Below are 25,614 nucleotides of genomic sequence, written 5' to 3' on the forward strand. Positions count from 1 at the left end.
GCTGGGGCCCAGCAGGGCAAGCAAAGCCTCATAAAGTATATGTATATATATATATATATATATATATAATATGTAATATATGTATATAAGTGAGAGTGTTAGGTGCTCAGTCATGTCTGACCCTTTGTGACCCCATGGACTGCACCCTGCCAGGCTCCTCTGTCCATGGGATTCTCCAGGCAAGAATACTAGAGTGGGTTGACATGACCTCCTCCAGGGCATCTTCCCCACCCAGGGATTGAACCTAGGTCTCTAACATTGCAGGCAGATTCTTTACCATCTGAGCCACCAGGGAAGCCCAATAGTATATATAATATAATATAAATGAATGACAGGTGGAGCTCGAGGACCATGACCCTCCAGTCTGCCAGGGTGGGGGCCCGGCTGGGTGGTGGGCACTTTGTTCCCTTTACAGTCGCTTGTCAGGAGCACAGAATGATTGATTATTTGCAGACCCGGGACAGGAAGGTGGGTACTGAGACTCAGAGGAATATGGGATTTACCCATGGAAACCCACGTGCTGTATGGGGCTTCCTCCTGACTCCAGAGCCTAGGCTGCAGTACCTTGTAAGGGAAACCTTGAGAGGGAAGGAGGGCAGGGGGAGGGAGGAAGAGAGAGAGAGATGCGTCCATCTCCCTTCCTTCCTGTGTGCACCAGGAAAAGGGCATGTGAGCGCACAGTGAGAAGGCAGCCATCTGCACACCAGCAAGAGAGCCCTCACCAGGCACGAATCTGCACGTGATCTTGAACTGGTCTTGCAGCCTCCAGAAGTGTAAGACGATAGATGTCCAGTGTTTAAGCCACCCAGCCTGGTGTTTTCTTACGACGGCCTGAGCTGAGATAGCTGGCCTGGCTCTGCCCTGTGTCTAAGAATCTCCTGAGGGCAGAGACTGCCTACAGTCACCATGCCGTCTTCCCTTTTTGGAAGGGAAGGATATGGTGCAGTCACCAGTGTCCACGACTGACTTCTCTGGACAAGAGAGAGAGGGCTGCTCCTATCCGACCCTCTGGTCTGTGGCCACAGTGATTATGGGCAGTGTTTCTGGTTACCCTCTGGAAGGGTCATCAGATACAATACACAACGCCCAGTGACAGCTGAATTTCGGATAAGCAACAAATGTGAAATGTGCTTTTAGCAGGAGTATGTCCCAGATAATAGTGAGCTGCTTGGAGAAGGAACACACAGGATATATGCTATGTGTTCAGTTACTAAGTCATGTCTGACTTTTTGCGACCGTATGGACTGCAGCTCGCCAGGCTTCTCTCAAAAATTGTTGTTTACCTAACATTCAAGTTTAACTGGACATCCTCTCTTTATTTTTGGCTACACCTAGCAACACCCCCCATGGTCCTTTCCTAGAAGGCCAGGAGAGCAAAGCACTGGTTCTTGATGAAGGGCTCTAGGATCCGAGCACCAACACTACTGGTTCAGAACAGAAAACCTCTGCAGAGGCTTCTAGAACCAGAAGCTCTGAGGGTGCCAGCATTCTGTGTTTGGACATCTCTGGGGGTGGTTCCGTTCAGTTCAGTCGCTCAGTCGTGTCCAACTCTTTGCGACCCCATAAACTGCAGCACGCCAGGCCTCCCTGTCCATCACCAACTCCTGGAGTTCACTCAGACTCACATCCATTGAGTCAGTGATGCCATCCACCCATCTCATCCTCTGTCGTCCCCTTCTCCTCCTGCCCCCAATCCCTCCCAGCATCAGTCTTTTCCAGTGAGTCAACTCTTCGCATGAGGTGGCCAAAATATTGGAGTTTCAGCTTCAGCATCATTCCTTCCAAAGAAATCCCAGGGCTGATCTCCTTCAGAATGGACTGGTTGGATCTCCTTGCAGTCCAAGGGATCCTCAAGAGTCTTCTCCAACACCACAGTTCATTGGATGCTGTCATTTGAGGACCACTGACCTAGAGAATGACGCTGATGGTGGGAGACTGCAGGTCGCATGCTCTGTTGCTCACCCAGGACGCTGCCAGAATGCAGCAACTTAACTGAGATCAGGCACGCTGCGGGGTGTTGTTTCTTTGGGTTTCTATGGCTTCCCGGAAGGTTGCCCAGGGTTGTGCAGCGCTCAGTTCTACCCGCCCCGGTGTCTTCCCGAGCCCGCAGAGGCTGTGAACCAGAAAATTGATTCTCCTGCCGGATCTGCCAGTTTCAGCAGGCGGGGCGGAGCTTGGTGGCCGGGGACACGTGTGCCTGGAGGGAAGCAGGAAGTGACTCCGGAGTGGAGCCCGGAGAACCGGCAGCGGCTGTGGGGCTGATGGAAGTGGAGAGGGGGCTTGAGAGGGCACCCAAGTGAGTCGGCTCTTCTCGCCTTCGGCGGGGCTGGAGGCCCGGGGTCTGGGGCACCCAGGAGCCGAGCGCGGGGCCTGGAAGGGCAGCCACATGCAGTTTGGAAGGAGGTGTCCCTGGGAGAGGAAGGGGTCAGGAGAGAAGCAGGGTGGCCTCGGCAGGTGGCAGAGGAGGGGGAGCGGGGCCGGGAGCACGCCCCCTGCCCCTCTCCAGGGCAAGCTGGCGGGTGTTGTCCTTCTGTTGGCAGTGGTCCCCCAAGATCCCTTTCATTCAGTGCTTCCCAGTGGGCGTGTGGAGGGGGTACCCCAGGAGCAGACCTGGTTGCAAGTCCAGCTACCCCAAGGGCCCTCCGCCAGGCTCTGAGGGTCAGCAGGACCCTTGAACTTGATTGGGAATCTGGTTAAGGTGTGGCAGGCCCAAGGAGGTGCATTTCTCATCAACCCCCCGGGTTGGCAGGTCCTCAGACCACACTTTGAGTAGCCAGGTATTGGAGACCAGTTTTCACAGTCACAGATGCCCAAACCCGAATCACTTTGCTCAGTTCCAGTCTTGGAGTCAGGGCAGGCATGCGGGTCTCGTGAAGCGCTCTTTACACCTGTGCAGCTTTTCCATCAGCCTCTTGAAGCTGCCTCTTGGAAGTGGGGTAACAGGTTTAAAAGGGAGAGAAAAGACAGAAATCTTCTATCTGCCAGGAGCCCTGCGCTGCTATGTGTGGGGAGGTGCTGGCATCTTTCAAGCTGGAGCAGGCAGAGAATCATCTTCCCTCCCGCAGAGGGGCCCGGCCTTATGATTTAATATCAGCTCCTGGGAAGTCTGAGGCCCACTGCAGAAGTGGCTTTTGAGCCACCCTGGCTGACCTTCTGTGTTGCCTACTGGAGAAAACTTTCTGCGCTCTTGGCTCTGCGTTGCGGTGGCCCTGCCGATCCCTCACGGGGCAGGAGAGCTCACTTTCCAAGCTCTCGGTCTTGTAGAAGTTCTTCCAGTTTTAGACCCATGCTTTCCACTCTAATGTCCATCCCCCATGGAATGCGGTGGGGTGCTATGTGCGTGCATGGTCCCTGGCTCAGTCGTGTCTGACTCTTTGCGACCCCATGGACTGTAGCCTGCCAGGCTTCTCTGTCCATGGGATTTCCCAGGCAAGAACACCAGAGTGAGTTGCCATTTCCTTCTGCAGGATATCTTCCTGCATTGACGGCCGATTCTTTACCACAGAGCCACCTGGGAAGCTCCTATAAAATGTTAATTCTGACTCAGCAATTCTGGGACGGTACCTGAGATTCTGCATTTCTAATTCAGCTCCTAAGGGCGCCCAGCGCTGCTGGTTCTGGGACCACCCTTAGAGTAGTGAGGGTTTTTTTTTTTTTTTTAATACTTGTTTATTTTGGCTGCACCAGGGTCTTAGTGGCAGCACGTGGGATCCTCGATCTTCGTTGAAGCAGCGTGCGGGACCCTCAGTTGCCATATGAGAACTCTTAGTTGCAGCATGTGGGATCTAATTCTCTGACCAGGGATCGAACCCGGGTTGCCTGAACTGGGAGTGCAGAGTCTTAGCCAGGGACCAGCAGGGTCATGAGGATTTAAAACAGCAAGGAAAAAACTTCTCTGAGGAGCGCTGGGCTGGCATCCCCAACGATAAATTCGCTGCTATTGGGTTGGCAAGGACGGTGGCCTTGGCCTTCTCTCTGTGTCTCTTTTTCTTACATCTCAGGGTGCCTGTGCATAAATAGAGTCTTGGAAGAGTGTTTTCATCTCCCACCAGCCCCCAGGAACACCCACAACCTCCCTTGTTTGCCAGCCCACAGAACCCACGTCGTCTTTGGCTGTTTGGTGAATGTAAATGATTTCCTCTTTTCTGTAGTTGCTAAAGGGAACATTCAATGCTGAAAAACAAAGTTTTTTGTTGTTGTTGTTGCTGTTATGACCCGGCTTGGATGATTACCGAGAGGATGCTAGCTGTGTGCCTTTCTTTATAAATCCTCTTTGAAATTTGTATGCACAAAGATCGGTGTAATGATCCGAATGTCTTAGTTTAGAAGCACAGACCATTCTCTTTAGGGTGCCTTAACAAGATGCCTTATGTAAAGAGGTGGGTTTTTTCTTAATGGTGTTTTTTCTTCATTTGGTGCAGTCATCCTCCTGAACTCCACTTAGACTCTGGAGGCCCAGGCTGAATCCAGAGATTCTGTTTCGAGCTGAGGTTTCTTGGCACCTTGGCTGAGCCTGGGCGCAGCTGGGCTCACTTGGGTTTACCTGGCTTCACCCTGACGTACAGCTTCCTAGATCTGAATCCTGCTGGTTTGCTGACCCCCTTGGCATAAGAGGGCCCATCTACCCTCTGCCCGGGTTTCCTTCCAGGGTCAGAGCAGAATTGACAGCTTTTGCCCTGCAAGTTCAGGGTTGCTGGCTCCTCACGGACCACTAGGGGCTGGCAGGGCTGAGCCCACTGGGGTCATGTCCAGCCCTGTGAGTGCTAGAGGATCGGGGGAGCTGAATGAGCCCTTTCAGATGAGGCCTTGAGCCCTGGTATTTATTGTACCAACTACACACAGAGCTTTTCAACAAGTGGGTTTCTCTCCCTTGTAACTTTCCACAGGTGAGGTGACTCCCTGTCATTTCAGAGCTAGAATTTAGAACACATCCAAGTCTAGAGGAGGTCTGCTGAGCAGAACCAAGAGGGCATGGCACTTCCCTTTCCTTCCTTGGTGGGCAGTGATAACTTCAGCCTTGGGAGCAACAGTGCTTAGTGGGGTGGTGGGGGGCTTCCCAGGTGGCTCAGTGGGTAGAGAGTCTGCCTGCAATGCAGGGAACTCAGGAGATTTTGGTTCAATCCCTGAGTGGGGGGGGGGGGGTGGAAGATCCCCTGGAGGAGGGCATGGCAACCTGCTCCAGTGCTCTTGCCTGGAGAATCCCATAGACAGAGGAGCCTGGCCGGCTGCAGTCCATGGGATTGCAGAGAGTTGGACTGAGCACACACGCACACGCTCAGTGGACTGGGGGAAACGACACCTGGGTTTTGTTTCTGTGTCTTTGCTTATTCAAGGTAAGCCCGCCCTTTTCAATTCAGCACGTATGTTTTGAAGTGCCAGAAAACCCTATTTTGGGGGGTATCAAATGTGAAAAAGCATCATCCCTATTTTTAAACAATGAATGATATGAAAGATGAAGGAGGCAAGCCCACACAAAGAAAGCAGTGAAGAGGTGCCCTGGGACCAGAGTGGAGGGAAATCAGGGACCGTGGCATCGAAGTCGGCTTAAACAGAGGATGCCCTGGGTCTGATGGCGGGAGGCTGGGGAGGAAACTGGATAAAGAGAGACTTGGAGCAGGACCATTTGGGGCTTGTGAAAGGCGCCGCGAATAACAGGGTTGAGCTGCAATACAGTGCCCTTGCAGGGTGCAGTGGTTGAAGAGTTGTTGGGTGAGTTGACGGTCAGCTGATGGAGTGAATCCTTGGCGGCCACAGGAGCTGCCGTGAGGACTGCTCCAGAGAGCTGCTGAAAGTTTGATTGGGCTTCCTTGGTAGCTCAGATGGTAAAGAATCTGCCTGCAGTGCAGGAGACGTGGGTTCGATCCTTGGGTCAGAAAGAGCCCCTGGAGAAGGGAATAGCTACCCTCTCCAGTTCTTGCCTGGGAAATCCTAGGGACAGAGGAGCCTGGCGGGCTGCAGTCCGTGGAATCGCCAACAGTTGGATGCGACTAAGCGACCAACACTTTCTTTGGGTGGAAGAGCTTCAGGAGGGCATCTGAGCTGGTCAGCCTGTGCTCGGAGGAGACTAGACCGATGATGGATGATAGGCAAGGCTCAGGCGAAACAGGTAGAACATGCCCGAAGGCTGCAGTCAGACCCTCCCAGGTTCTCTCCCTCCAGGCTAAGGAATCTGCATTCTTGGCGCGTCTTTGGAACCATTTCCCAGTGCCATCCCTTCTCTCATGTCGTCTCCTCCCCCACGTCTCCCGGGGCGTCTCCCTGAGCGTCCCCAGGTGTCTCCTTTCAGAGCTGGATGGCTTCCGATAGCTGGGGGCAGCCTGGGTGAAGCCACCCAGCCTGGCCTGGGCCGGGTCACTGACGTCACTGACGGGTGTGCGGGCGGCTCCCATGGAGGACCTGTGGACCCCTTAGTGCGCGAGCGTCCAGGGGAGGGACCACGGGCGGTGACCCTCTCTGCTTCTCCGCACACAGCCGTATCCAGCATGCTCCACGGCCACAGCCCAGTGTCCCAGGCCCTGCTGGGGACCTTCTTCACCTGGGGGTTGACGGCGGCTGGGGCGGCCCTCGTGTTCGTCTTCTCTAGCGGACAGGTGAGTTGCCTCGATTTGGTTCTGGGGGGTCGTGGGAGGGCTCTTTGTAGTGAACTCTGGCTCTTTCCTTCCCTCGCCCCCTGCAGCCCCCCGCCTGGGGGCTCACCGGTCCTCTGCGTCTCCCTTCCCGATGCCCAGTGTTTGGGCCGTTCCGAGCCCCCGCCCGATTTCTCTGCTGCCCAGGCTCTCTTGGGCCTCGAGCAGGTGGCAACGTGTGTGAGGTTTGTCCCTGTCGCCCTGAGACCGCAAGGGGTGGAAGAGACCCGGGAGAAAGCGAGGGGGCCGGCTCTGTCCCTTTCGGCCCATTTTTAGGCTCTTCCTTTCCTCCCTCACCCGCTTTGGGATGAGCACACACAGACCTGCCCCCCGCCCCCCAGGCCCCTGAAGACCCCACCCCCACCCCTACATCTCCCTACATCGCCCCTACGTCTCCCAGAGCCCCCCTCCTTGTACACTCCACGCACCCTCCTGCCCCTCCCCAGCCCACGCCCGCCTCCTGTGCCTGGAGGCCCTGCCTCTCCTCCAGCCCAGGCTGCCCGAGTCCACGGCATCCTGATGAACGCAGAGTCCCTGCGCCCGCCGTGCTCGGGACGCAGGCAGGGCAGGTGTGGCGAGCGGGCACGTGCTGGAGGAGTGAGGCAGACCCGCCAAGAGGCCCGGGAAGCCAGCCGGCTGGGGTCCTCTCATGTCAGGACCTGTACAGCAGTGCCGATGTTGCTGGGAACTGGGCTGGGAGCCTGCGGAGACTGGTCAATAGGTGACCCAGCGCCCCGCCCGTCTCCCGACAGCTGTGCCAGGTCGCCCAGGGTTCCGTCCTCGAGCCCTTCCGGGGTACAGCAGCCCATTTTTCCATCTTCCCCAGTTTCAGTTACATTCAGAAGCAGAGATATGAGTCGGAAGAGCTGGGCTCTGGCTGGCCGGCTGGCCGCAGAGACCTGAGTGGAAGTCCACAGGCCCCGAGTGAGCCTGGTCGGTGCTGTGGGGGCCGCTCGGAAGGGAGAAGGCGTCACAGAGGCCCCCCTCCCCTGGGAGCTGGGAGCCCCTAATCTGTCTCCCGTTAGTGTTGCCCCCAGGTCAGTAGGAGGAACGGCTGAGACACTTCTCTGTGCAGAGGCGTGTCAAGGGTCCCCATGACCACTCACAGATGCCGTGATTCACTAGACAGGCTCGTGGGACTCGGTATGTGGCTGAGCCGTGTCGTCGTCACTAAGGTCTATTACAGCGAAAGGACACAACAGCTTCAGTGAGAGAGAGACAGTCAGGGTCTGGGGAGATCTGTGCACAGGTTTGGGGTCTGACGCCCCCTTCCTCCTACGAGTGGGCACGGAGCATGCTCCTTCCCCAGCAGTGACAACGCAGTAACACGTGGACGATGTGTCTGCCCAGGGACGCCCAGTACAGGCTCGGTCCTCGAGGTCTTTACTGGGGCTGGCCACGGAGGCGTCTGAGCCACCAACCCAAACTCCAGACTCTCAGAAGGAAAGCAGCTGTCCCGGATAAATCACGTGGTTTGTGAAACGGGCACAGGGACCCACCTGTATCGGTCAGGGATGGAGGGAGCAGTCCTAGTGCCAGCTTCCCAGGAGCCAGCTAAGGACCAGCCTTGAAAGCAGTACCTTCTGGAGGGAGCAGGCTCAGCGGGGCCAGGTGAGCCCTCTCTGCACAGGAGCCGTGCCGGAGAGGTGGGAAGGACCAGACGTGAGGGATAAACCCAGCGTGGATGGGAGTGCCCAGAGGCAAGCACTTCTCCTCCTGTCCCAGTGAACCCCAGCTGATATAGGGGCTTCAGTGGGGTTCCTGGGGGTGATGGACACTTAGCCATCTACCCTCCACTGCTATCAACAGCGACTCAACTTCACTCGAAATTCATTTTCTTTTTTTTAAAGAATATTTGTTTATTTGGCAGCAGTGGGTTTTAGTTGAGGCACATGGGATCTAGTTCCCTGACCAAGGGTCAAACCCAGGCCCCCAGCCTTGGGAGTGCAGAGTCCTAGCCACTGGGCCATCAGGAAAGTCCTCCAAATTCATTTTCTTGATTGAAAAAAAATCATATTGTAATTGTAGGGAACTCAAAAAATGTGGAGAAACTGAAAAAAATAATAAAAAATGTTCTCAATCTCACTTTTCTGAAAGGAAACTGAAATATTTCTTAAAATTTATTTGGCTGTATTTGAGTATACAAATACTGACATATCTGTTTTCTATACATAATGAGGATCAAATTATGAATTTCCATAATGAGCATTTTTCACTGGATGTCATAGGCATCCCTCCCTAACCCTAAATGGTTTTTTGATTATTTTGATTAGTTACTTAGAGAGCTGTAGAACATCCCATAAAATGCACTGCAGTTTATTTAGCCAGTCCCCAACAGCTGGACAGTTAGTTTATGACTGAACAATAGCAACTGTGTCCATGTGGCTAGAGATTATATAACTTAGGCCCCTCCTTAAAAAGAAAATATTTTTATTGAAAAACACAATGCATATAGAAAAATGCACATTTTATGGACTTCCCTGATGATCCAGCAGTTAAGAATCCACCTGCCAATGCAGGGGACACGGGTTCGCTCCCCGGTGCGGGAAGATCAGCTAAGCCCATGCACCACAGCTGCTGAGCCCGAGATCCGGAGCCCTCGAGCTGCAGTAAGAGAAGCCACCGCGATGGGAAGCCGGTGCGCCATAGCTGGGAAGCAGCCCTCACTCGTTGCAGCGAGAGAAAGCCTGCGTGCAACAACGGAGACCCAGCACACCCAGAACAAATACGTAATTTAAAGAAAGGAAAATGCACATCTTCTAAGTGTACAGCTTGATGACTTTTCACCAATGTCCATGGAAATAGCGCCCAGATCAAGTACTAGAATAGGATCCCCCCAACCCCTGACAGGCAGCGCCAGAGAAGGCTCCAACTACCGCACAATTGCACTCATCTCACATGCTAGTAAAGCAAAGCTCAAAATTCTCCAAGCCAGGCTTCAACGATAGGTGAACTGTGAACTTCCAGATGTTCAAGCTGGTTTCAGAAAAGGCAGAGGAACCAGAGATCAAATTGCCAACATCCTCTGTATCATGGAAAAAGCAAGAGAGTTCTAGAAAAATATCTATTTCTGCTTTATTGACTATGCCAAAGCCTTTGACTGTGTGGATCACAATAAACTGTGGAAAATTCTGAAAGAGATGGGAATACCAGACCACCTGACCTGCCTCTTGAGAAACTTGTATGCAGGTCAGGAAGCAACAGTTAGAACTGGACATGGAACAACAGACTGGTTCCAAATAGGAAAAGGAGTACGTCAAGGCTGTATATTGTCATCCTGCTTATTTAACTTCTATGCAGAGTACATCATGAGAAATGCTGGGCTGGAAGTAGCACAAGCTGGAATCAAGATTGCCGGGAGAAATATCAATAACCTCAGATATGCAGATGACACCACCCTTACGGCAGGAAGTGAAGAAGAACTAAAGAGCCTCTTGATGAAAGCGAAAGAGGAGCGTGAAAAAGTTGGCTTTAAAACTCAACATTCAGAAAACTAAGATCATGGCATCCGGTCCCGTCACTTCATGGCAAATAGATGGGGAAACAGTGGCTGACTTTATTTTTTGGGGCTCCAAAATCACTGCAGATGGTGATTACAGCCATGAAATTAAAAGATGCTTACTTCTTGGAAGGAAAGTCATGACCAACCTAGACAGCATATTAAAAAGCAGAGACATGACTTTGCCAACAAAAGTCCGTCTAGTCAAAGCTATGGTTTCCAGTGGTCATGTATGGATATGAGAGTTGGACTATAAAGAAAGCTGAGCACTGAATAATTGATGCTTTTGAACTGTGGTGTTGGAGAAGACTCTTGAGAGTCCCTTGGCCTGCAAGGAGATCCAACCAGTCCATCCTAAAGGAGATCAGCCCTGGGTGTTCATTGGAAGGACTGATGTTGAAGCTGAAACTCCAATACTTTGGGCAGCTGATGTGAAGAGCTGAGTCATTTGAAAAGACCCTGATGCTGGGAACGATTGAAGGCAGGAGGAGAAGGGGACAACAGAGGATTAGATGGTTGGACGCATCACCAACTCAATGGAGAGGAGTTTGGGTAAACTCCGGGAGTTGGTGATGGACAGGGAGGCCTGGCATGCTGCGGTCCGTGAGGTCACAAAGAGTCGGACACGACTGAGAGACTGAACTAAACTGAGCTGAACTGAACCCCTGCCCTCCCCTGCAGCAATCCTTTCAGGGTCCCTTGCAATCCCTACACCAGTCCCTTGCTCCACTCCAAGGGCGGCCCGTCTCCTGGTCTCCAACAGCAGAGTTTTGTTTTCTCTGTTTTGTAGAGTGTACTGTATAGTGAATGCTCTTTTGTGTCTGGCAGATTTCACCCTATTTATTGCTCAGTTGGCAAGGAATCCACCTGCAATGCAGGAGACTGGTTCGATTCCTGGGTCAGGAAGATCTGCTGGAGAAGGGATAGGCAACCCACTCCAGTATTCTTGGGCTTCCCTTGTGGCTCAGCTGGTAAAGAATCTGCCTGCAATGTGGGAGACCTGGCTTTGATCCCTGGGCTGGGAAGATCCTCTGGAGAAGGGAAATGCTACCCAGACTTTCACTTCCACCGTTTTGGGGTTTCCTGAGTGCCCTGCCTGCCTGTGAGCTCCAGTCACGTGTGTGTGTGTGTTCTCCTTTCTACGTGATATTCTCTGTGTGTATACATCCTCATGACCTATCCATTCTGCCTTTGGTGGACCTCTGGGTAGTTTTGAGTTTTGGCTCTCACAAGTAATGCCATAAAAAGCATTTTTGTCCACAAATACGCTGAATCCAATATGTGTTTCTGTTGGTAATTACGCATGGCCCTCACTGCTGGGTCATAGGGCATGCTGATGAAGTTCCACTGTGAGCGGATGCTGCCAGCTTTCCAAAGTAGCTGGACCAGCTTGTACGCCCACCTGCAGTGTGGGAGGATTTTGGTTGGTCGATGTGCTCCTCGTCAGTACTTGTCAATTTCCAACTTTATCAGTTCAGTTCAGTCGCTCAGTCGTGTCCGACTCTTTGCGACCCCATGAATCACAGCACGCCAGGCCTCCCTGTCCATCACCAACTCCCGGAGTTCACTCAGACTCACGTCAACGAGTCCGTGATGCCATCCAGCCATCTCATCCTCTGTCGTCCCCTTCTCCTCCTGCCCCCAATCCCTCCCAGCATCAGAGTCTTTTCCAATGAGTCAACTCTTCGCACGAGGTGGCCAAAGTGCCAGCTCCTTAGTGAAGTCGATCAGTCGTGTCCGACTCTTTGTGACCCCCTACCAGGCTTCTCAGTCCATGGGATTTTCCAGGCAGGAGTACTGGAGTGGGTTGCCATTTCCTTCTCCAGGGGATATTCCCGACCCAGGGATCGAACCTGGGTCTCCCGCATTGTAGGCAGACGCTTTACCCTCTGAGCCACCAGGAAAGCCCATACCAGCTCCTTACTAAAGGTTCATAGCCGTGGTTTACAGGAAGCGCTGAGAAAGATGTAAAGCACGTGGACCAATGTGAGCCAAGGGTCGTGCTAAATGAAGCCTCTGATTGGTTGTGGAATGGATGGAAGGTTTAAAAAATTTTTTTTTTCCCCTGACTCTTGGCTCATTTTATAAAGACTGGGGTCCAGGGTTCCAGATAGATTTGCAAGCTCCGGCCTAGGCTTGTCTTTATTCATGTAGCTTTCTTAGGCTTATGATTGCCTCCTATTCCATGAAACATTTCTTAGAAACTGAAACATCTTTTTTTCGTTTTCAGAGGCGGATCTTAGATGGAAGCCTTGGCTTTGCTGCAGGGGTAAGTCAGCGCATGGTGGGAGGGATCTGAGTGGAGAGTGTTTCTTCTGTTATTTCTCTGCCAAGGGCTATTTCCAGCCTCTGCCCTTGTGGCCACGTTCCCTCTTTGTAATCTCCAGTTGCCAATGGCTCCCTCTGATCGCTGACCCTGTTTGCGTCCAGCAAAGGGAATGCCCCTGCCTCTCCTTAGATCGAGAAAGAGGCCTGTTGGCAGCTGTCTCAGGACTTGTAAATAAGTATTCCAAGTGAGGTATATATATTTAGGGAGGGCTTAGCACAGAGCTCTGTTGGCTCTAATCAAATATGTTCTTTACTCCTCCTCATCACCCATAGGGCCTTATATTATGGATATTTTCAAACATCTACAAAAGTGGAGAGAATCCCATGAGGTACCCCCGGGTACCCACAGCTCAGCTTCAATCATTAGTGACATTTTGCTAAGCTCATTTAACATACCCCTCCTCCCCCAACCTCCTACCACCCAGTATATGTGGGAGGGAGAATGTTTTGTAAAAGCAGATCTCAGACATCATATAATTTCAGTTGTAAATTCAACGCACAACTCTAACTGAATGATTAAAAAAAAATCAGCATGGTATTATCACACCTACCAAAATTAATATTTCCTTATTAGTATCCAATATTTGACTTCACATTCAGACTTCCTCTGTGTCTTTCAAAGGTGTCTCCTAAAACTCTTTTGTTAGAATCACGATCCAAACAAGATTTTCATATTGAATTTGTTTCCTTTTTTGGGGGCATAGCTCAAGGTTTACTGGGCCTTAGTTCCCTGACCAGGGGTGAAACCTGGGACTTGGCAGTGAAGGCATCAAGTCCTAACCACCAGACCACCGGGGAGCAGCCTTGAATTTGTTTCATACTGAGTATTTTCAGTTTCTTTTATTCTGTAACAGTACTCTCCCCCCACCCCACCATTTCCACCCCTACCCCTAGTAATTTGTTAGAGAAGCTGAATCGTTGGTCTGTAGAATGTCCCACGATTTGACCTTGGCGGATTGCTTTCTGGGGCTGTTGAACTTGTTCTTCTGTCCCCTAGGTCTCCCGTAAACTGGGAGTCAGACCTAGAGACTCACTTAGTGCGGATTCCATTTTCCAGGCATGATACCACCTAGCGGCGCTGTGTATTCCAGTCTCTTTAATCACATTTAGTGCAGGTCAGTCGCTCAGTCGTGTCCAACTCTTTGCAACCCCATGGACTGCAGCATGCCAGGCCTCCTTGTCCATCACCAACTCCCGCTCAAAGTCCAGCTCAAACTCATGTCCATCAAGTCAGTGATGCCATCCAACCATCTCATCATCTGTCATCCCCTTCTCCTCCTGCCTTCAGTCTTTCCCAGCATCAGGGTCTTTTTCACTGAGTCAACTCTTCGTATCAGGTGGCCAAAGTATTGCAGTTTCAGCTTCAGCATCAGTCCTTTCAGTGAATATTTGGGACTGATTTCCTTTAGGATGGACTGGTTGGATCTCCTTGCTGTCCAAGGGACTCTCAAGAGTCTTCTCCAATACCACAGTTCAAAAGCATCAATTCTTCGGTGCTCAACTTTCTTTATAGTCCAACGCTCACATCCATACATAACTACTGGAAAAACCATAGCTCTGACTAGACAGACTTTTGTTGGCAAAGTCATGTCTCTGCTTTTTAATATGCTGTCTAGGCTGGTCATAGCTTTCCTTCCAAGGAGCAAGCATCTTTTACTTTCATGGCTGCAGTCACCATCTGCAGTGATTTTGGAGCCCCAAAATAAGGTCTGTCACCGTTTCCATTGTTTCCCCATCTATTTGCCATGAAGTGATGGGACCGGATGCCATGATCTTAGTTTTCTGAATGTTGAGTTTTAAGCCAACTTTTTCACACTCCTCTTTCACTTTCATCAAGAGGCTCTTTAGTTCCTCTTCACTTTCTGCCATAAGGGTGCTGTTATCTGCATATCTGAGGTTATTGATATTTCTCCCGGCAATCTTGATTCCAGCTTGTCCTTCATCCAGCCTGGCATTTCACAAGATGAACTCTGCATATAAGTTAAATAAGCAGGGTGACAGTATACAGCCTTGACAAACTCCTTTCCCGATTTGGAACCAGTCTGTTGTTCCATGTCCAGTTCTAAGTGTTGCTTCTTGACTTGCATAAAGATTTCTCAGGAAGCAGGTCAGGTGGTCTAGTATTCCCATCTCTTGAAGGATTTTCCACAATTTCTTGTGATCCACACAGTAAAAGGGTTTGGTGTAATCAATAAAGCAGAGTAGATGTTTTTCTGGAATTCTGTTGCATTTTTGATGATCCAGCGGATGTTGGCAATTTGATCTCTGGTTCCTCTGCCTTTTCTAAATCCAGCTTGAACATCTTGAAGTTCATGGTTCACGTATTGCTGAAGCCTAGCTTGAAGAATTTTGAGTATTACTTTGTTAGCATGTGAGATGAGTGCAATTATGCAATAGTTTGAATATTCTTTGGCATTGCCTTTCTTCGGGATTGGAATGAAAACTGACCTTTTCCAGTCCTGTGGCCACTGCTGAATTTTCCAAATTTGCTGGCATATTGAGTGCAGTACTTTCATAGCATCATCTTTCAGCATTTGAAATAGCTGAACTGGTGATGCTTCCTAAGGCCCGCTTGACTCTGCAATCCAGGATGTCTGGCTCTAGGTGAGTGATCACACCATCATGGTTATCTGGGTCATGAAGATCTTTTTTGTATAGTTCTTCTGTGTACTCCTGCCACCTCTTCTTAATATCTTCTGCTTCTGTTAGGTCCGTACCATTTCTGTCCTTTATTGAGCCCATCTTTGCATGAAATGTTCCCTTGGTATCTCTAATTTTCTTGAAGAGATCTCTGGTCTTTCGCATTCTATTGTTTCCCTCTATTTCTTTGCACCGATCATGGAGGAAGGCTTTCTTATCTCAGCTTGCTACTGTTTGGAACTCTGCATTCAAGTGGGTATATCTTTCCTTTTCTCCTTTGCCTTTAGCTTCTCTTCTTTTCTCAGCTATTTGTAAGGCCTCCTCAGACAACCATTTTGCCTTTTGCATTTCTTTTCCTTGGGGATGGTCTTGATCACTGCCTCCTGCACAATGTCATGAACCTCTGTCCATAGTTCTTCAGGCACTCTGTCTATCAGATCTAATCCCTTGAATCTATTTGTCATTTCCACTGTATAATCAATCGTAAGGGATTTGATTTAGGTCATACCTGAATGGTCTAGTGGTTTTCCCTACTTTTCCCATTTAAATCTGAATTTTGGAATAAGTAGTTCGTGATCTGAGTCACAGTCATCTCCTGGTCTTGGTTTTGCTGACTGTATAGGTCTTGTTTTTGCTGACTGTATAAAGCTTCTCCATCTTTGGCTGCAAAGAATATAACCTGATTTCATTATTGACCATCTGATGATGTCCATGCATAGAGTCTTCTCTTGTGTTGTTGGAAGAGGGTGTTTGCTATGACCAGTGTGTTCTCTTGGCAAAACTCTGCTAGCCTTTGCCCTGCTTCATTCTGTACTCCAGGCCCAAATCTGCCTGGTACTCCATGTGTTTCTTGACTTCCTACTTTTGCATTCCAGTCCCCTTTAATGAAAAGGACATCTTTTGTGGGTGTTAGTTCTAAAAGGTCTTGTAGGTCTTCATAGAACCATCCAACTTCAGCTTCTCCAGCGTTGCTGGTCAGGGCGTAGACTTGGATTACTGTGATATTGAATGGTTTGCCTTGGAAATGATCAGAGATCATTCTGTCATTTTTGAGATTGCATCCGAGTACTGCATTTCGGTCCCTTTTGTTGACTACTCCATTTCTTCTGAGGGATTCTTGCCCACAGTAGTAGATGTTATGGTTGTCTGAATTAAATTTGCCCATCCCAGTCCATTTTAGTTCACTGATTCCTAAAAATGTCAATATTCACTCTTGCCATCTCCTGCTTGACCACTTCCAATTTGCCTTGATTCATGGACCTTACATTTCAGGTTCCTATGCAGTATTACTTTTTACAGCATCAGACTTTACTTCCATCACCAGTCATATCCACACCCGGGCGTTGTTTTTGCTTTGGCTCCGTCTGTTCATTCCTTCTGGGGCGATTTCTCCACTCTTCTCCAGTAGCATATTGGGCACCTACTGACCTCGTGAGTTCATTTTTCAATGTCATCAGTCACATGAGCAGGCCCGTTAATACGTGCTTTTCCCTTTCCGTTGAGTCAGATTTGGTTCCTTGCTCCTGTTTTTGTAGTCCTGTGATCTGCAAAACCTGGCCTGCGGGTGGGACCTCCTGAAAGTCCTCTAAGCCAGCAACTCTGAGATCAGAGTCTGTGGGAGCATTCTAGGTGTTCCATGGGGCACAGAAAGTTGTCGCAAAATCAGTGTCCATGTCCTCGGCTTCCAGTTTTGTTCTTTTTGGCTGAACTGCTCTGCCCAAGCAGATCCCAAGGCAGACTGTGCCTTCCCACCTTCTGCGACATAGTTGCCCTCTCCTGCTTTATCAAAGGAAGATGCTCTCTTGCCTTGGTTCTGTGCCTCTTAGTAGCAGCATCTCCACGCACAGATGGAGTGGCCCTTGGCATGTGGGTGCTGGGGTGGAGATGGTGAAGGACTCAGATCGCTGATCACTGGACACAAATCCTTTAGCAATTCAGATACTGTCCTTTCAGGGAAGTAAGATCCTGAAAGCCACATGGTGTGGCCAAAAAAAAGAGAGAAAGAAATCCGTTAGTGTAAATTTCCCTGGTGGACCAATGCTGAAGCTGAAACTCTAATACTTTGGCCACCTGATGCAAAGAACTGACTCATTGGAAAAGACCCTGATGCTGGGAAAGATTGAGGACCAGAGGAGAAGAGGACGACAGAGGATGAGATGGTTGGATGGCATCACCGACTCAATGAACATGAGTTTGAGTAAACTCTGGCAGTTGGTGATGGACAGGGAGGCCTGGCGTGGTGTGGTTCATGGGGTCGCATAGAGTCGGACACGACTGAGTGACTGAACTGAACTGCACTGGGATTTTGGGCCTTCTTAGTCAACGGCAACCCACTCCAGTACTCTTGCCTGGAAAATCACATGGATGGAGGAGCCTGGTAGGCTGCAGTCCACGGGGTCGTGAAGAATTGGACACAACTTCACTTTCACTTTTCACTTGCATGCATTGGAGAGGGAACTGGCAACCCACTCCAGTGTTCTTGCCTGGAGAACCCCAGGGACAGAGGAGCCTGGTGGGCTGCCATCTATGGCAGAGTCGGACACGACTGAAGCGACTTGGAAGCAGCAGCAACAGCAGATAGAATTCAAAGAACAAAATTCCCTGGTGGTCTAGTGGTCAAGACTCTGCACTCCCAATGCGGGGAGCCCAGGTTCAATCCTTGGTCAGGAGCTAGATCCCACAGGCTCTCACTAAAGATGTCACATGCCACACCTGGGACCCAGAGTAGCCAACTAGGTAGATAAATAAAAAAATATTTAAAAAAACCCAAAATGACAGTATTAGAACAAAATATTTGTTTTTTTAATCTTTTTTACATGAATACATTTTCTTTGTTTACTTCAAGAAAAAAAAACTCAGAAAAATGGAAATAAAATTGATGCTTAACCCTGTCCTATTCTAGCAGTAACCGCTTAATGTTTATTCACAGATATACGAGTGAAAACTGAAAAAATTAGTAAAAGGCCTCATCCTTGAAAATAAGTATTTCCAAGAATAAATATTATTAGACTTTTGAATATTTAATAATTATGAAATGGTATATTAAATTTTTGCTGTTATGAATCTGTTCTCAACCACTAATAGTTTTAATAGTCATTCAATCCAGGAAATTGTTATTTAAGCAGTTAGAACTCTAGGCTCACAGGAAATTAAAAAAAAATTAAATTGAAATGTGCATAGATATTTTATTGCAAACCAGTATGAGAAAGAAACCAATAATAGGCTTTCTGGCATAAAATATAAGTTGCTCTAGGATAAAATTCAGTGGGAAAACGGAATTGATATACGAATCAAGGAGAAAGAGGAATGGTGTGCATTTTTTGGCTTTTGAAGAGGAGCTGGCGCTTGTGTTTCTGTGTGTAGAATATAACCCTGGAACAGAAAAGTGCACAAGACATAAACACACAGCTGATTTTGTGCACATTTTTAAGTGGGTAACGGAGAGAATCAAATCCCTATGCTGTTTATTTTTAATTAATTAATTAATTATTTTTGGCTGCATGGCTTTTGGCATCTTAGTTCCCCGACCGGGGATTTTAACCTGGCCCTCAGCAGTGAAAGCACCAAGTCCTAAGCACTGGACGGCCAGGGAATTCCCTCCTATGCTGTTTAGATCCTAGTGGGTCCATTTAAACGACTGATGAAATAGTTTTATTTAAGCACATCGATATTTACATGCCAGAGTTTATATCTTTTGTGACTCGTTAAATTTGAGGTGAAAGCCTTTTATTTTTTAATTGTTACTTTAGGAACTTGATAGTCGATTTGCAGTGTGGTGTTCATTTCTGCTGCACAGCAAAGTGCTTTAGTTATGTGCATTTGTATTCCTTTCTGTTATGGTTTATTCACAGGATGTTGGACATATTTCCCTGTGCTATGCAGTAGGGCCTTGCCGCTTATCCATTCTGAGTATAATCGTCTCCATCTCTGATTCCTACCCCTCCCCCTCCCCCCTTGGCAACCACAAACACATTCGCTGCATCTGTGAGTCTGTTTCTGCTCTGTAGATAAGCTCATTTGCGTCGTGTTTTAGATCCCACATAAGTGACATCATATGGTATTTGCCTTTCTTCCTGACTTCCCTTAGTGGGGTCATCTCTAGTTGCTTCCATGTTGCTGCCGAAGCCCTGATTTCCTTCTTTTCTCTGGTTGACTAGTATTCCACTGCGTACACGTGGCACATCTTCTTTATCCTTGCATCTGTTGCTGGACATTCAGGTTGCTTCCATGTCTTCAGGGAGCAGAGCTGGGATTTGAACCCTCTTGACTGTTGAGTCCCAACAGTTAAAGCTCATTGCCTCCTAGATGGTGTCTGATCCAGCTGCCTCTATTTTACAGACAAGAAACAGAACCACAGAGAGTAAATTACTTACGCAGAATTAAAAAATGCTAGATGGCACGCCACTAGGACGAAACCCAGATGAGAAGTCAGCGGCTGTCAGCATTGAGCTCTGTGACCTTGGGGAGGCTCCTCGGTCATCTTGGACCTCAGCTGAGTCTGTTGGAGTCTGGGGATGTTGGAAGGGATGGTTCCTTAAGAGCTTCTTGGATCTGCATGTCTGAAGGAGTGAGTTTCCGGAAGTTAGCGTCTCTCTTTTTGTTGCAAAGCAATTACGAAGTGTTTCAGTCCGTTTCTGGTCCACCTATTCCCCTACTCACCTATTTAATGGTAAATTTAAACTTGCAATTGAATATCCTTTCATCCAAGTGAGAAAAGCACTCACTGCCCCCAGAGATGACCGTTTGGATGAATTTGGACAAAGCATCGAGGGTCACCATTTTCATTTTCTTTGCTCTGGCCCTGATGTCTGTTTTTTGTGAGGTTTGAACTAACCAGGGTTCTCTAAATCAGTGTATATTCTCTCTCAAGGAAGCAGTACTTGTGCAGAATAAAAATGACCATGAAACTGCGGAAGAGAAAGGCCACCAATCAAACAGCTCACTGCTAGGCATGAAAAGGCAATTTAATATCCATTATTTAATCGCACAGGGAGCTGGGTCCTTATGAAAGATGTGATTTTTCTCAGGGAGATTTTGGCTGAGTCGGCTTTTGTGCTGCAAGCCGTGAGTGGCATTTTCTGCAAATAACCGTCGCACTGTTGGAAGTTAATGATGCTCTCCGGTGAAGGCCTTGGAGTCTGGAGGGATGATGGTGACCAGCTGTTCTCCATCTCCGTAGAGAAATGGATGGGAAGAAATGGGCTTAAGTCATCACATGAGGGTTTCACGGAGGAGATATCAGCCAGATCCAGCAGAAAGGTTTCTCCTAGAGCAGATAGTTGAGTGAGAAGGGCCAGGGTGCAGGGAGTAGCCACTGAGTTGGGTCTTCAGAAAGCCTAGCTTTTATTTATTTATTTTCAAAATAATTTTACTGACTTATTTATTTTTGGCCGCACTGGGTCTGCATTGCTTTTCTCTAGTTGCAGCGAGCAGGGTCTCCTCTCTATTTGCAGCACAGGGCAAGGGCTCCTCGTTGCAGTGGCTTCTCTTGTTGGGGACACGGGATCTCGGGTGTGAGGGCACCAGCTGTTGTGGCCTGTGGGCTCAGTTGCTGTGGCTCCCGGGCTCTAGGACACAAGCTTGACGGTTGTGGCCCTATGGGCTTAGCTGCTCTGTGGCATGTGGGATCCTCCCGGATCAGGGATTGAACCCAGGTCTCCTGCGTTGGCAGGTGGACTCTGCCACGGTGCTGCCAGGGAAGCCCAGGCTTACATTTTATATTCCCAGCTGTATGGATCCCAGATTACGAACTAATAATTGCTGTTGCTAACTGAATTTGAGCAAACTCCGGGAGATAGTGAAGGACAGGGAAGCCTGATGTGCTGCAGTCCATGGAGTCGCAAAGAGTTGGACACGACTTAGTGACTGAACACACACACACACACACACACACACACACACACACACACACACACAGTTGCTGTTGCGTTTTCCCCTTCTTATTGTCTGAGGCGTGGGGAAGCCTGGCATGCGCTCATGGGGATTTTTCAATGTGAGGTCTTTTGGTCACACTAAAATGGGCTGGGCCCCCAACAGACAGTGTGAGCACTCAGATGGGCTCTGTTGAGATGCCTGAAAGATCATGGCTCTGTTTCCCCAAGCCATCACTCTCTTCTTTATGAGGCTGAGTGAGATGAAGGGCCCCAGGTGACCCCCGGGGAGGCTGAAGCCACGTGGACCTGGAGCAGGTCCCATCCCCAGCATCGCTTGGACCAGACAGGCCGCCTTGGGAGTTTCATGGCAGGTGTCTCATGGGAATCTCCTCTCTTGTTTTTTTTTTTTTTTAATTTTTTCTCGTACACCGTTTTTAAAGTCTTTATTGAATTTGTTGCAGTATTGCTTCTGCTTTCTGTTTCGGTTTTTTGGCCCCGAGGCATGTGGGATCCTAGCTTCAGGGGTGGAACCCGCACTTCCCAGATTTGGCAGGTGACGTCTTCACCACTGGACCACCAGGGATGTCCCCGGATCTCCTCTCTTAAATCTGTGTTTTCAAGATGTGGGGAGCCGGGAAGCCTCGGGGCTTCCTGTGTCCTGCCGTCTGCAGCTTTTCTGCTGCACCGGGAGGCAGGGACCAGGGAGGTGATGCTGGTCTGCTCTAGGGCTGTTGGTGTCACTGTTTCATCACTTCGGTCCTGTCCAACTCGTTGCGACCCCCTGGACTGCAGCCCACCAAGGCTCCTCAGTCTGTGGGATTCTCCAGGCAAGAATGCTGGCGTGGGCTGCCATTTCCTTCTCCAGGGGATCTTCCCTACCCAGGGCTCGAACCTGCGTCTCCTGATCGGCAGGTGAGAGAGATTCTTTACCACTGAGTTACCTGGGGAGCCCATTCTGGGGCTAAGGCTGCCCTTTAGGTGGGCGCTCAGCATAGCGATGGCATGTTCCAGGGTGGGCTCGGTGGGACTTGGAGCCCCCTCCCCCAGGGGTCTCGTGTGAGCTGGAGGGTGTGGCCCAGAACAAGAAGAGAGCGTGGGGACCACCCCTGCCACAGCCAGGACCATGCTCAGGACAGTCGGCAGCGTCGCTAAGGGGCACCTGTCACTTCCCGCAAGGCATTTTCTTTTTCAGGGTCTCAGATGGCCCGTTTTTGGAAGGAAACTTCTGTGTCTCAGCCGGGTGTCCTCAGACCAGGCTGAGCCCAGGCAGAAGACCCTGAACACAGCAGAGGAGACCAGGCTGACTTCTGGTGCTCCTGGCCCCCGCGTGGCAGTGGTTCCTGTGAGTGCGAGGGTGGCGTGGTGACAGCTCCGTCCCCCAACTGTCCGTCATCCTGTGCCAGCAAGATGGGCCCCTTCCTCCCCCAGACATCCTGACTCCACCCTGGGGAGGGGAGGGGGATGGGGAGGCGAGAAGGGAAGGAAGGGAAAAAGGGAGAAAAGCGCCCAGGGCGGAGACAGACTGTTATTATTATTCTTGTATTTTTTCTTTTCAATTTCATGCTTCAGATTTCCAGTGTCGTTACAAACCGTGTGGGGGAGGAAATGGTACATATTACCTTCTCCCTGCGGCGATGGGAGCGCACAGCATTATGTCGGTGGAGGAGCCCACGTGCTTGAGCATATGGGAGAGGCGGCCTTGATCCTGCCCAGCGCCTGGCCCCGACACTGTTACTACCCTGGATGCTGTCCCGCCCCGCCCGGCTCAGCGCATCCGCTCTCCTTCCCTACGTGCACCCTCGGGCGGCCTCCACTCTCACTCCCGGAAACCCCTGCTTCCTGCTCTCTCCCTCTGCCTTGCCTTGCCCTCCTGGGCTGACTGTGTCGACTGTCACTGGGGCACTGTCACTCCTTGGGGATACCTGTTCTGCTGTGTTTGGGGGCGTCCTTCCGTGTTCCCATGAGCGAGAGGGGGGGAGTGTAAGTAAGTGACCAGCGGGAAATTAAAACGGGCCTTTGATGTTACTGTTGTTGAGTCGCTAAGTCGTGTCTGACTCTTTGCAGTCCCATGGAGTATAGCCCGCCAGGCTCCTCTGTCTTCCACTGTCTTCTGGAGTTTGCTCAAATTCATGTCCTTTGAATCACTGATCTCATCCTCTGTCGTCCCCTTCTCCTCCCGCCTTCAATCTTTCCCAGCATCAGGGTCTTTTCCGATGAGTCGGCTCTTTGTATCAGGTGGTCAGAGTATTGGAACTTCAGCTTCAGCATCAGTCCTTCCAATGAATATTCAGTGTTGGTTTCCTTTAGGATGGGCTGGTTTGATCTCCTTGCAGTCCAAGAGACTCTCAAGAGTCTACCTTAGCACCACAGTTAGCATCAATTTTTTAGACACTCAGTCTTCTTTATGAACTGGAGGTGGAAATGGCAACCCAGTCCAGTATTCTTGCCTGGAGAAATGCATGGGTAGTATGAAAAAGGACCTTGGGAGGCTTGAAATAGTCAGATGTGAGCATCCCAAAGTCACGGTAAGTCTTACGGATTCTCTGTAAGAATAGGTAGGTGTTCAGTAGATACTCCTTTAAGACTGGCTCATTTTTCTCCCTGCATCCCTCCTTCCCTGCCTTCCTCGCATTCTCTCTCTCTCTCCAACCCTTCCCTCTTTCCTTCCTGTCATTCATGGAGAACCTGCTGTGTTCCAGGCACCATGTCAAGCGCTGCGCGCGTAAGGCGTGCCGAGAGAGACGGTCTCTGTGTTTAGGGAAGGTCTGGTCTGGTGGAGGGGTGAACCCAGCACACCGCGGTCCACGTCCCGCCCACAGTCTGTCTGCTTGTCCACTGTCTGTTTTTGTCACTGGAGATTGTTGGATCCCAACGCACCCGTTGGTCCACACGTTATCTGTGGCTGCTCCAGCATTACAGCAGCAGCCCCGAGGTGCTGCAGCCGGCCTGCAAAACCTGTAATATTTGCTCTGTGGCTTTCCCCCCAAGTTCACTGACCCCTGGTGTAGTTGCAGGTGGGTGATGGACCACGGGGACGGCAGCTCTGTGCTGTCCAGACAGGGCCCCAGCCAGGCTGGAGGTCTTGGATGCTCCCTGGAGCGTCCAGGGCTCCTGAGTTGGGGGTTTTCCTGGGGGCGTGGGTTTGTGGTGGACCCTCCCCATGGGGGCCCAGCCTTCCCTCCTGAAGTTGACACCACCACTCCCCTTTGCGGGAGGCAGACCTTTAAGAATCTCCAGAGAAACGGCTTTGCAGTGAAGTGGAATGAGTTACACGGACCCTTTTGCTCTGTTGTCCTTGTCGCATAAGGTACCCTGTGGCCATCGAGACAGATGGCCCTGGGTGAGCGTGTGTCATTTAACACGGTGAAATAAAGCCAGGGGTCCCAGCTCAAACTGAACTCCAATTTGCTCCCATCCTTGGCGTCTCTGGTCCAGCAGAGTGAGCTGACTCGGCCCAGCTTCCTGGATGGTCTGGTTCCAGGGAGCTCTCAGGCTTTGGGGAAGCTCCCTCCCTTCTGACATGGTGGTCTGCCACCCTGGCTGCACATTAGAGTCACACCTGGACTCAATGCATCAGAATCTCTAGGGCTGGGATGAAGCTTCAGTGGTTTCTAGGGTCCCCCGCACCCACCCAGGGTGATGGCAATGTGCAGTCAAAGGTGAGAAACCCTGGTCCTTTTTGCCTGTGCTGCAGCACGGCTTATAGGATCTTACTTCCTTGACCAGGAATCGAACCTGCACCCTCAGTGGTGGATGTGTGCAGCCCTAACCACCTGACCTCCTCCAGGGAATTCCTCAAGAACCTGTAATCTGATGGGAACCACGGTTTAGCAAGGATGAGCTGGTGTTTGGAAAAAGCCGACTCCCTTCAGAGGCTCCATGCAGCTGTGGGGCTGAGCATGCAGCTGACCCAGCACATAGGGTTGGGGGGATGGTTAGAGGAACACTGGACATCCAGGACTTGGACGGGAGCCCAGGAGGAGGCTACTGTCCCTGATCTCTGGGGAGGCTGCCGTGACGGGGTCCACCATGCGCTTGGCAGTTGGCGCCCGAGGCTGGTTGGTTTTGGTAGCAGCCTGGGTCGGGAGGCAGCAGCCGTTGTACGAGACAGGTATGCTTTCCAGTTGGTCAGGCGATAGTGGGCATCTGCCGTCTGGGAACTCCAGCTCTTTCTTGGGTCTCCTTGGCATTTGCAAAAGAAGCATGGGAGGTAGGCTCTGCTGCTTTGAGACCTCGAGCCTGAGTTTAGATTCTCCTTGAGGCACTCACTGTCCTCCTTGGATCACGGATTGTGCCTGAAAGAGAAAAAAAATCTCAGCACTGGTGGACCCTTCTGGAAGTCATCTCAGGCACCCGCTGCCATCAGACAGGGTGATGTTTCACCCAGGGCACGCAGATGGTAGGAGCACAGCTTGTTCCCAAAGACGTTTGCCAAGAAAGACTTTATACACTTTTTGCGGGGATGGGAGGGATGATCTAATTGAGTGTTTAGCTAGTTTCTTAGAAACTTATCTAATCTAAACGTCTTTGGCTGAAATTTAAATAAAAGAGAGACAGTAGCTGACATCGTTTTTCATAGGCATCTTAGTACAAATCACATTAAAATAACCTTTATCAAGTGTCGGCTCTTTTGTGAGATACTCTGAGT

General features: G+C 50.2%; 1 protein-coding gene across 1 annotated transcript in view; it reads left to right on the forward strand.

The window, feature by feature from the left end:
- Positions 1-2,193: 2,193 nt before the first annotated feature.
- SLC39A11 (solute carrier family 39 member 11) overlaps positions 2,194-25,614 on the forward strand; it is a 282,879-nt gene continuing 259,458 nt past the window's right edge. The window contains exons 1-3 of the mRNA XM_068977847.1: positions 2,194-2,296; positions 6,472-6,590; positions 12,356-12,394. Of these exons, the coding sequence (XP_068833948.1) occupies positions 6,483-6,590; positions 12,356-12,394 (147 nt within the window). The 5' untranslated portion in view covers positions 2,194-2,296; positions 6,472-6,482. The remainder of the gene's footprint in view (positions 2,297-6,471; positions 6,591-12,355; positions 12,395-25,614) is intronic.

This window comes from Capricornis sumatraensis, chromosome 8 (assembly GCF_032405125.1).
Source record: "Capricornis sumatraensis isolate serow.1 chromosome 8, serow.2, whole genome shotgun sequence".
In the NCBI taxonomy this organism is placed as follows: domain Eukaryota; kingdom Metazoa; phylum Chordata; class Mammalia; order Artiodactyla; family Bovidae; genus Capricornis; species Capricornis sumatraensis.